Source organism: Pectinophora gossypiella, chromosome 3 (assembly GCF_024362695.1).
Source record: "Pectinophora gossypiella chromosome 3, ilPecGoss1.1, whole genome shotgun sequence".
Lineage (NCBI taxonomy): Eukaryota > Metazoa > Arthropoda > Insecta > Lepidoptera > Gelechiidae > Pectinophora > Pectinophora gossypiella.
In genome coordinates this window covers 5,494,871-5,507,382 of record NC_065406.1, presented here as the reverse complement: position 1 = coordinate 5,507,382, position 12,512 = coordinate 5,494,871, and the positions used below count along the sequence as shown (strand labels likewise).

The following is a 12,512-nucleotide window of genomic DNA, read 5'->3' as shown; positions in this document are numbered from 1 at the left end:
GAACTGACACGGTCACTTGAAGGTTAGGTAAATACTTCTCCATTAGCTTGTTTATGCCGAGAAACACTGAAGAAAACTCTTTAGCGTACTCGTAGATTCTCAGTAAGTATAGTAGAGACTAATCTTCGAATTATCGAAAAAGTATCAGATCGGGATTGAGTTATCCTAATTTAATGATGGCAACAATATTCCTAATCAAAATCTACTTCGACTTTAAAACGAAACGTAATATTAATAAAAAGGAATCCATTCTACTTACAAAAAATTATTAACAAAGATCTCGGAAATTCCAGAGACACAATTAACTGAATCTTTACTTAAAATGCTTTTCACTAATGATTGATTTAGTCAAAGCCGTAATACGTTTTAATATCGCGTTTTAACGAGGAGTATTTCATTTCCACGATTGAATAAGCAGATAAGTGCCTCGGTGTAACCACGTGTATAGTAAGTCCATTTATGTTATATAGCTTTCGAATGCGAGTGCAGTCGTGAGCCGATCTTTAGATTAACGGGACCGGACCAGAGGTTTTTGCGTTACCTACTTTACCCGTTCTACTTGAATACGGACGTACTTGTTAATCCATGGACTGGCCTGTACTAATTATAAGTACATTGTTAATGTAACTGCCACTTATAGGTCTTTAAAGGCTATGAATAATCCGTTATTAATTGGCGCTTCTATAGCAAAATTGTGGGATTAATTTTGCGTTTAATGATCACGTTTTAATGTACTGTAAAGGATCCATTTGTGATTAAGTTTCGTGGAAATGATGAGGAGGATAATTAATTTCCTAATGGAAGTAGTTCAAGTTATTTCAAGTTTCTATAACGACGATAATTAACGTACAAGCTTGACAAGATCCAAGTCTTTATGGCATCCGTTTCCCTCATCTCTTTGAACGGTACTTGACTAGATCGAGATTGCGCTCCCTATCCTCTGAATAAATCAGATTGATATTCATACATAGGATATAGGAAGTGAATATATTTTAATTGAATATATTATCGTTCTTATAGAACCTTCTTTTATGAAGCAAGGTTATCATAACAAAAATACAAGTTCGATTATTTCGATTCCCGTATGACAGGCGTTTAATTTACGATGACTAAATTTCTCCTCTGAGTAGAAGGGCAAAGCCCTCTGTAAGTAATTGGGAATTGGCCCGCTTCGGTCTTACGTAAAATGTGTGGGTCCGACACATTGACAACTTTGATCCCTTTCGCGAGCAACTTGATTGATGGGTTAGCGCTTCTCTCCTCTTTTGATAGGTTATTTGCTGTCATCATAAACTTGTAACTAGTTTTACTGATCACTATCAGGCGAGTGATGGCAATTAAGATTAGGTACCTAGAACACGTCTTTGTACAATTCATCTTTAATTCCGAAAAGAAATAAATATGTGTGGAGCCATTGTGGTTGAACAAAGAAAGTTTAATTTATCAAGTGCAAGAGTGAAAAGCGTGAAGTACGATAAGCCATGCTAGTTCCGTTTATTTTACAATATACAAGCTTGTAGCCACGAGGGGTCCGGTGTAGAAACCAGTATTGAGCCTGCTGGGAACTCGTATATTGAAGCTCGTTTAGTCATCGAGGAAGCATTAAAGTACATCCGTACGCGCCAACATCAATCTTATCACGGCTTGTTTGATTTTCGAATGGATTTTACCCACAATTTCTGTGGGTCCATTTGTGGTTTAAATTCTTCTATCGTGTGGTGTGTGGTGGATTACCAACCTCTCCCTAGTGTCCGGGTTATTATGGACCCACCAAAGGACACTGACATGGCTCATGTAATGCCTACTTACTAATCTGTTTTCCGAAACAGGGATCGTCTAACATTCGGACAATAAGGTTGATCACCTTAATGCTACTCCTGTAATGTTCTAACCAAACTAGGGATCACAAAGATTAAATTGAAGACAATGTACTTAGTGCTAATAAAATTTTGTAATGGAAGATTACCGTTTTCCGTAGTCAGCTCTCACGTGCGTGTTTTCCAATTTGCATGATCTGTGGATGGGGGGCGTGTCGTGAGACAGCAAGGAGCGTAATGCTGAAAACTCGTTTTGTGGTAGCGCCCGCGCATCTCCTCTTTAGCGCTCCTTTTATTATGCGGTTAGCATCTTCCTTGCATATTCATTATTCTCCATACTTCTTTCTGCATTGGAATAATTCTAATATGATACCTAGTATTTTTCAATGAGAATGAATTTAAGCAGTAAGTACTGAAACAATTTGTCATTTATACTATGTTGTTGTTCTACAACTGTATCAATACAAGAAAAACATATAATATTTTATGCCAAAATCGTTATAAAAAGTAGTCATTTCATTAGTAATAAAGATTATCGCATAATATTTTTCTTTCGCCGTTTAATCTTCATTCATAAGCAAAACAAGACGCGCATTACAAAAGTCGTAAACGGTTTATAATCTGTTTTTAGGAAGTGTATAAATTTAGAAACTGTAAACATAAGCTTAGGAATAGTTGTCTTTACCTTGAGAAAAAAGATAATGTAAACCTGATTTGCATCAAATGCCCACATGGTCGGCGTAGCCATAATAAGATTACGATGTAGGTATTTTAAATTTACATAACCGTATTAGTAGTGAGAACGCGTGATAAATCTGGGTCTCTGAGAATTTCTTTTAGGACAACAGCTTCATAGTATAAGAGCAAGTTCGTTTGTTTTTGTTCAATTTCCAAGGGGCCCAGATTACTGCATTGACTTATCCCCGAAAGTGTTTCGCAGGTGTCCGATGTATTATGCCCCCTGTACTCTACATATTGTTTTCGTCTAGAGAGATAACTTGAAAATAACCCAAGCAAAGCTGGAGTGAAGCCCATTTCTACAAATTTAAAAATTAATACAACTACATCCCGACTTTGGTAGTAAAAGTTGGTTGAGTAAGCGGTTTCATGGAGCGCGCTGCATTCTGTGGTTGCTTTGCGAAAGCCTACCAGTTTCGCAACTATGTTTTAGTTTCAAGTTGTGGCGCCGGCTAGTAATTTTCGATGGAAAAGCTCAGAATGATTATTCTTGTGTTTATCTCGTACGTGGCGTAGGTAATATAATAATTTCTGGAATGTTATGATGGAGTTCAATTGAATATTAAACTGATATCTTGATAGTGTTTTTTTGCCTGTACATGATGAACAAACATCGCAAACGGAAATATTTTAGAAACAAGAATAACAACATAGCATCACCCCTGTATCCCCTAAGGGGTAGGCAGAAGCGTATAGAATACTATACATAATGCGTAACACCCACTTCTATTCTTAGGGGGCGAGCCTACTGCCAAATCCAACAATTATGGAAATGTTTCCATAATTGTAATGTTACAATAAAATATAATAAGAACTTTCTAAACAAAAACAAAGTTGGATTCCTACAGCTTTAATATCCCTCTCGTATGTGGATTTATAAAGTGACAATATGCATACTTAATCTTAATGTAGCCTGTAACTTTGTCAAGTCATACGATTGCGTAAGATCTAATTGGATGCTTAGCGTAACAGAAATGGTATTATGTGGTTTCCTCTGATGTCATCAATATGAATTCATCAGACATTCATTCGATCGAACTATTACTAAATTGTCGAATTTTTAAGTTTATTCATTCACAATTTTAAGTTTAAATGAAAATGCGACTAAGAAAGTATTATTTGAACTCATATCTTTAACTAAAACAGGAAAATTCCTCTGTTTCATAAATGCTCTACATATTCGGCCTTTTAGTAAAAACAAATTAACAACAACTTGATAATACAAAGTAATTTTTCGAAAGAATTCAAAAAGCAGCGTTCGGGTAGCAGTTATCGTACCATTCTGACATCTGACAAGCAAATTATGCAGATAATTTCTCGCAAGATAATCCAATCGTGAGAACACTACCCTGTTGCCATATGTATCGGGTTTTTTTTAGTTCACACTTTGCACAGACTCTCGGGAGATTGGGTATTTATTAAGTTGTTGTGGCTTTACTCCACGAGGAGGTGGAAGTGTAAGCGTAATGATGATAGAATTATGATTTTTGATGGAGAATGAAAATAAGTCTGCGGAGTAGACACAAAAAGATGATATCTTTATAATTTGTCTGGTTTTACTAAGACAATCTATCTTCTGTCTTTGTCGCGCGATAATGATATTATAAATAAATACTACTTTTAAACCATATTACAATAAAATAACACCATCGTCGTTCCCAATTTAAAATATATTATGTGCAATCGGGTAAATTTTACAGAAATGAAAAAGAAACTTCCACCTGAAAAATTTTTGTATGACTGTGTGTTAAAAATATTAAAAGATAATTGATATTTACGTACATAAGAGTTTTAGGAGCGATATACTATTCGATCCTGACAAAAAATAAATTCGGTGAGGGCGACACATACGAGCTTTTAAATTGCCAACGACGATATATAGCATCACGGTTGTATCCCTGAAAGGATAGGCAGAGCAATATCACGACATCAGTAACAAGATTATAACGTTAAACAAAATATTAAATTCCTGGAACTTTCCCATAGCTCCGAAAGTCTCATTTCCGATAAATACCTACCTTCAGAGTTCAAGTCCTTTACCAACACAACATCTTAATTTGTTTAAAATTTTCAACGAAATAATCTTTAAAACGTTTTAAATTCTCTTAGTAACATTGTGCAATGCAAATGATGTGTAGAAGATCGGTACAAAGCAAAGCACAGGCTCGTTACTGAGTGGAATCATGATAACATACCACACATTAGTCACGCCAGCCAATGCACTTGCCAACACTGGTTTTATTTTCTATCATCACTCGTTTTCCCCTATTACATGGGACTTATATATAGCTGGCGAAGACTGGGTGTATATACTATACACCTCTGCTTACCCCTTTGAGGATACAGGCGTGTACCCACCATTATATTATGTTATGTTTACCACTCGTTTTCCTTAGGTATATCTATTTTAGTCCTCCTAATTAATATTGCACAATAATGAAATATAATTTATTCCAATTAAATTATTTTTCATTTCATTTTGCAACAAAAGTTTACCGTGTTGCTAATGCAATCAACTGACGATGCGGTCTATTCGTTAGTTCAAAACTTGTTTATTTAGGTCTGATCTCAAATCTAATTTCAAAGGGCTTCCTTTAAAAGTTAGTTGGATCATCCTTTAACTTGTTCAAGTACGAGGTTCTCATTCGTTCCGCCAGCTTCAGTTTCGTGCCCCCGATTACAATTTGAGTTAGCAACAGACATGTTTATAAAACCGCAGCATTTGACTTGACACCACGCGATTGTTTACCTAGAATGACTTTTGTAACGGGTAATTTCCTACGTCAAAGATAAATTATGAAATTCTGATTACTATATAAAGACTCTAAAAGTGGCAAAAACTTTTCTTTTCTCTATTTAACTTATTTATGAATTTTAATGAAGAAAAATGTAATAAAAAGTACGACATTTTGCCACGTTTTTCTATGACGACAAAGGTTGCTTTTTCATACAAATTCCATACCCAAGTAGCATTTTGTTCCATTTAAGAGTACACATTTAGTTCCAAGGTGAACTTAAAGCATTACTACAGTTCACTCTTGATGTATTAGCTACATTATTGCAATTAATTACACCTATACCTGTCTAAGGGACGTATAGAAGTGTAGAGTAATACTTTTATACGATTATGGGTGTTATAATACTCTAACAACTATCCTTTAGTCAGCTTTCTGACTAAGAGCATTATAGGAGGGTAGAGATACGGCAACCGCTGTTTAACGGCCTATTTGTTCGATGTTGTAGAGCTAGCATTTTAATATAACATTTGTGGTCATTTATAAAGCCAAAGGCTGTTATGTTTACTTGTTTTAGACTGTTATACAGCCAGTAGCTGTATTAGGACATGTTTGTGATACTTAAAATAACCTTTTTTTACTATCTGTACAGAAGTGTTTAAATGATTCACATGTGGACTCTAGGCTGTTAGAAAGACCATATGTGTTGTCCATTAACATCAATAGCAGTTTATTTGTCCACAAGTACTACTCTTTTTTGCTGTAAGCTGAACATGAATGTGAATGTGATATTCTATTACACTTTTTCCCAAGCGCCATTGCAACCGTTGTTGGTGGGTCCGTACATGACGCAGAGGAAAATATTATGCCTGAACCTGAAAGTTCCCTTCAAAATATACAGATATCAGAGTATGGTGATTGCAAACAAATTATTTTCTGTCCTTTTCTGTCGCAGGGCATAATGTTGTCCCTGTTTATCTAGTTTGTTTACATTATTTTAAATACCTCCTTGAACAGAGTAGTGTTTAATACTCTGACGCCAACTGTGTGTCTCACACGAAAAGGTGATTTTTGTTAGTTTGTTACAAAATTTGTACTTTAGGTATTCATACTTGACTATAAGTAACTGGGCATTTTTAACTGGGCATTTAACGGCCATTAATATTTTTTATTGCGGATCTCTAAAATTTCAGTATTTGAAGAAAGAATTAAAGATACTTACACAATTGTCCTGAACTACATCTTAAAGCTGTACATAAGTTCACATTAGAATAAATTAATTGACATTGGCGCTGTAGTGGTACAAATGTGGGACTTCATATAGATAACAGCATTCTAACAGAACACATGTGAACCTAATATACGCTCACCGCATTAAATAGGAGTTATAACAGTTCACATAGCCGTATTTCATTTCCACCATTTTGTTCTACGTAACCTAAAATATTTACCAAATAAATCTACAAGATTAATGCAGATTCATCAGAAAATACGCAGATAGAGCGAATGAGTCTTGGTTTCATGTTAAAATTAATTACCGTAGTATAATTATAATGCCAATAAAATATCAAAAACTGAAAATGTAAATTTTCCTCTCAGCCAGTTTTAAAATATTTCAAAATGAATAAAGCGTTTTTACAGAGGCGCGTGAAATTTTTAGTTGTCAATATGTATACATTTCACGATAAAGTTGCATTCCCATGGCATTAACATGATTATGGTATATAAAACAGGTACTAATCGCGTGTTATATTATAATAATAATCCGCCGGAGTTAGTTTGCCCCGAATCCGTGCACTCCGTACAATTGTCAAACTAATATATTAAAATGTGGAAATAATTTAGGACACAAGTGAATTTAAGGTAGCTTACTGGAGTACTTTTGTCCGATTTTATCTGTGAAGGCTGTGTATTTAGCCACTTATTACTCTTTATTACACTCATGTACGTTGTATGGTTCACACTGCGTTCCATATAGTGCCGTAAGTCAGCCTTAAGTCCGATGTTACTACTGAAACTGCTATTATAATGCTATTATACTTCTAATGTACAGCCATAGTGAACTTAAGGCTGTCTAATTTGTGCCCAAACTGGTTCAATAAAAGCATTATAGCAAGCTATACAGCTCATATACAGCTGACATACACAGCTTGTAGAGTACATGTGAACGACTAGACATCTTACATAGAACCCCGAATGCTACTTGGGTAGTAATATCGTGTTTTGACGTTTATTAAAAAGTTATTGATTTGACTAGTTGGAAACTACCCTATTAAAAAACATATCCGCAGTTTATATGTATTGTATTTTATGTTTAATGTTGGATGTGACAAATTGACAATGGAATTTGTTTTATCAAATATATTACTTTACTTGTCTTATAAGCTTGTAGGAACTTTGCATATCAGTCATTGCTGGGCTTACATCGTTTAGCTTTAAACTCCGAAAACTGAGATTTCTAGACACTTGGATTTTAAAAGAACATTCGGTTTTACGATTTTAATTGTCATCTACTGAGTTGGTCTCAGATATTATTTTTATAACATGGCAAGAAAAAAATAGCGGCTGGAAAGCCGCTGCGGTTTAGTATTCCTGTGTGTTTCGTAAGATCTCTACTTGCTTCTCGCTTCTGCACACGACATCCGGTATTTTGTTTTGCGTTTCTTTGAATGCGGTACAAAAATGTTTTGATTCAGCCTTACTGGGCTCTGCAATTATTATGTGTTTCTATGTGCCGTAACTACGCTTATATTGCGATCTCGCCAATGCCTTTAAAGCTGTCGTAAAGCGAGATTAGCTTTATTCCCGGATATTTTTCTTTGATTTATTATTGCGTTAGCATAGTTAGAACCCTTTTATTAATGATTCATAGCTTGATTTTATTATAGTTACCGTTATATTTTATTACCTGGTTTTCATGATTCCTCTTTGATTGAACTACTTTAATGCTGATAGTGCGGTAGGTACATAATATATTCAATTAGTGGAGCGTATGGAATGGAAATTGCGTTATCGCCTTAGTCCACTAACCCTTTCTCATTCCGTCTTGTGTTCGTCAGTTTGGTTTGTTAATTTAATTAGTAGATGGTAGGTAAGCTAATTGCGATACTCGCCTGTGGCGACCTAGGGCGCGCTAAATTTATTTCCGCTAGCACGACACGCCACTCCTTCAAACAAATACGCACATGTTCGGCGAGTTATTATTCAGTTTTAAACTCCAGCTGCGTTTAGTTGAGAAATTAGAACAAAATTGTCTCTCATTTCTGTCTAGTTTTCAAAGTTTCATTTTATTCGTCAGCTAGGAATTATAACAGATTGGTATTATTATCCAATAAAACTTAGGTAGGTTCTCCGTGCTATTTAAAATAAATATAGCCTTAAGCTGCTTGCAAAAGTTTATAACATTTATTGAAGTCTCGTCAGACTGGTTTGTTGACTTTTGTGCTTGATTCATACGCTTTCTTATTAGTAGGTAGTACCTATTATAAAATATTACACATGAAGTACAATTAAGTGTATCAAATTAAATTATATATTTTTCAAGCCAAGCGCTGGCCTCCTTTCATCGATTTGATATGGATTGAATGGCGGTCGAGGCATAATCTTATCGCTCTTTGATAAAACACTACTCTGTACTTTACACCGATCAATAAAAATGTTTTCCTATAATTTCCACACCATACATAATTTATTTCTTTTTGTAAAACCTCAATGTGTAAGAATTTCGAGACAAGTATTTGACACACATGAGTCGGGCAAAAGGCGAGGCCCACAACCAGAATATTTTTAATATAAGCGTCGCGTGAACCCATAAAAGCATTCATTCGTAGGGAACCGAAGCTTTAGCAAAGGGAGTATTTTTATCAATATCTATCGCAGTGTTTGCACGCTCTACACTCCAATATTCCATTTAATGTTTTCCTATGTAATTTACAGCCGTGATACTTCAATGAGGTAAAATAAACACAGTGTGGTAAAATTAAAAGTGGTTAAGTGTGAAATGAAATCTGTGAGAAGACCATTAGCAGGAAATTGTTCAAAGTGAAACGAATGGGTGCGATGATGCGGCGGGATCGCGTTGCAAAGGCCAGGCGGCCATAACGCGGCGTGCATCCGCATCGCAGCCATGTCGAGTGCACTGTCGCCGGCTGCGGCCACCGACGACGAGCAAACCCGTCGTCGGTCTGTCTTTTATGTGCCATTGTTCGAAAGCTTCGACAATTATCTCCCTTTGACGGCTGAAGAAAAAGAAGCTCTCATATCTGGGCAAAATTTAGAGAGCATCTCAGCAAAACCCAAAAAGAGAAATGCATCAGACAGCGGCAGATTACAGATACCGCCTAGGTATGACTCGTCCTTGACGGAGAGCGAGAGCGACATAAGCGTATTCAGCCCAGAACGACGATTTCGCCGACCTTTGTCGTCGACAGTGAGTTCCAATGAAGCGCTATCGAGAGTAGGCCATCGCGACCTGACCAGCCCGCGATTGGTAGCAGAATGTGGCCATTTGAGACAAAGCAAACCAAGGTTAAGAAGTACTACTTCATGTGAACCTCGCTATGATAGAATATATTCCCCTTTGGGATCGATCTCATCTAACAAACTAAACAACTCGACATCGAGCATAGGCAATAAGTCACAGTCTAAAGCCTCGATATTAAATTCTAATTTATCTTTAATACCCGACTCACCGAAACTTCATACACCAGGCAAGGAAAAATCTAAGACTTTGCCGCAAAATCTCAATGTGCCATCGCCTATTAGAGGCAGTAGTAGTTCTACGTCTATATTTAGAACGCCAAGGATAACAGTGACGCCTGATAGTCCTTCTAAAAGTCCTGGGAAGATGTCGGGATTAAACTTTATTCGTCGATCTCGGAGCACGAAATTATCCAGAAGTAACTCGTTGCTGCGAAGTATAACAACGAGGCACATAGAGGAAGGATTGGAGGAACGGAGTGCTGTGGTGGCAGACTTGACAGACTACGACAAGTTTATTGACGATAATGGTGGCGAGTCAGAGGTGATCGGTGCTCTGATTAAGAAGCATGAAGCTCAAGTGGCAAATAGTCCACTGAGTGTACGGCGCGGCTACCTAGACGTTGACGACGACGTTGCTGTGCATTCTGGTAAGAAATTAATTAAACATCCTCAATGATTATTACTTAACTATGATAGACAATTCGATCTAGTTCATACTATTGCTCAAGATAAACGTTTCTGACTTTAATTGTGTATAAGCATCATTAAACTGATAGATGCCTTTCTAAAAAGATTTGGCAGCGTTACCGAATCATTAATAATGAAATGAAATATTGAATACGGTCCTTCCATTATTCGTTAAGTGTGCTATAACAACTTTGTAGTTGGTTAGATTGTGTTTTGTTGGACCATATTCTATAATGTTTGGAACCTATTCAAATACCGCTTTTAACTTGTAACAAGAACCCTTACGAAGCGGTTCTGTTAGTCCGTGTTAATGCGGATGACAAGACGATTTTAAACAATCGTATCTTGTAGTCATACTAGACAATGCTAACTAATTACAAGCTACTAAAAGTAAGGTTCCTTTATAACTGCTATCGTTAAGCTAGTTCTTACTAAAACTGGAAGTCATTCTACTTAAACCATACTCTCGTTTTGCATTCGACTATTGTTATAATGAATGAAGCAAGAGACATAGCTGGCATATTAACGAAACGTTGTGATTTATATCTGTTCCTAATAATTTCATGGCCAAAAGTGAACGAAGCCAGGATTGTTCTAGGCACGTGAGTATATCACGTACTGTGCAGCCGGGCCCGCTGCTACAAACGGACGGACAATTGCTTTCACGACAACAATACCGAGCTTTTGTTCACGACAAAGTTCTGTGCGTGATCTTTTCAAGTTGATAAAAAACTGTTTATGGACAAAATTTGCCCAAAGTGCTTTTAAAACTATATTACGCGGCTTTAATATTGAGACCACCGTTATTGTTCGTATTTATATATTCAGGTTGCGTTTGACTTGCGTGCGTGGGCGGCACTGTAGTACTATTTGTTTAATAGTAGGATTAATTTAGAGATAATTGACATTGCACGGTGTATTATATAGTTGAATCTGCGAAATGTTCAATAGATGAATAAACCATTGTTTACAGTAGCAAATGCTTCTGAACAGATGCGTAGTTTTTTTTTCTAAAACCTAGTGTAGTGGTTATACATGTTATCAGAATTCGGTCGCATGGTATTTCCTCGTGGGCGGTTATCGTGTTTTATCAGTGTGCATTACTGATTGCGGCTAATGTACATTCGGCCTCTCAGAACTTATGTTATCGTAAAACAAAAGCGGGCTGTAACTGTGACAGTCTTAAGTCAACACGTTGGTTTTGAAAAGAAAGTGGAGCAACGAATTGACTATGTAATTGTGCCTTTTTATGCCGATAATAATATTTGGTCATTAATTACAGCATTCACTTTAAAATAAACTTTCGCTAGCTTTTTTAACTTGATAATTCGTTTTGTGGATTCAGACTTAAGTTTTACCACAAAATGTTCATCTCAAGTTCCCTGCTCTAGTCAGAACGAACAAAACATAATAAAATAATTTCAAAGCCGCTTTGACTATGGTGAGTCAGTCGCTCGCTGCAATTTCGCAACTTTGCCGCGGTTGTTCACCCCGAGGGTGCATCCATGGCGTATGCATTTGCCTTGCGATTTCGATCGCAATATATCATGTCGACGACGATATCTTGGCATGTGTTCCCAGTGCTTTTAATTCTATACGATAGATAGAAGTAGCATGACACTGTTTAGGTTAACTAATGTTTTTAATCACAATAATGGATCGCCCTTACAGGGAGATGAAAAGCTCATTAGGCGATGATCTCGGCTCTATTTATAACTTGTTTACGTAGATTTTCTCGATTTAAAAAAGAGGATTTTTATTTATAAGGTATCTTTTAAAATAGTGAACAATATAATCAACAAATTACTGTGATGTTTTTACTTTGTTTATTTCAAGTCATGATCTCATTTCTTTACTTTTACATTTTCAAATAAAATATTTTAAAGTTTATCTTTTTTGGATATTTATAATAAGAAAATAATTATTAGCATTAGTAATATTAAATAATAAAGGTTTTTATAAGAAAATTAAGTACCTCTAATATTATAAAGTACTCGTATAGGGCCGTGTACGATCTCTGCTCCTCGATCTATCTAACCCCTCTTAACTACTC

General features: G+C 36.1%; 1 protein-coding gene across 19 annotated transcripts in view; it reads left to right on the top strand.

The window, feature by feature from the left end:
• LOC126379796 (ras GTPase-activating protein raskol) overlaps positions 1–12,512 on the top strand; it is a 194,016-nt gene that overhangs the window by 166,032 nt on the left and 15,472 nt on the right. The window contains exon 2 of one of the 19 annotated variants that reach the window (XM_050028706.1): positions 9,227–10,419. The exons of the other annotated variants lie outside the window; for them this stretch is intronic. Within the exon in view, the coding sequence (XP_049884663.1) occupies positions 9,417–10,419 (1,003 nt within the window). The 5' untranslated portion in view covers positions 9,227–9,416. The remainder of the gene's footprint in view (positions 1–9,226; positions 10,420–12,512) is intronic. 19 annotated transcript variants of the gene reach the window in all.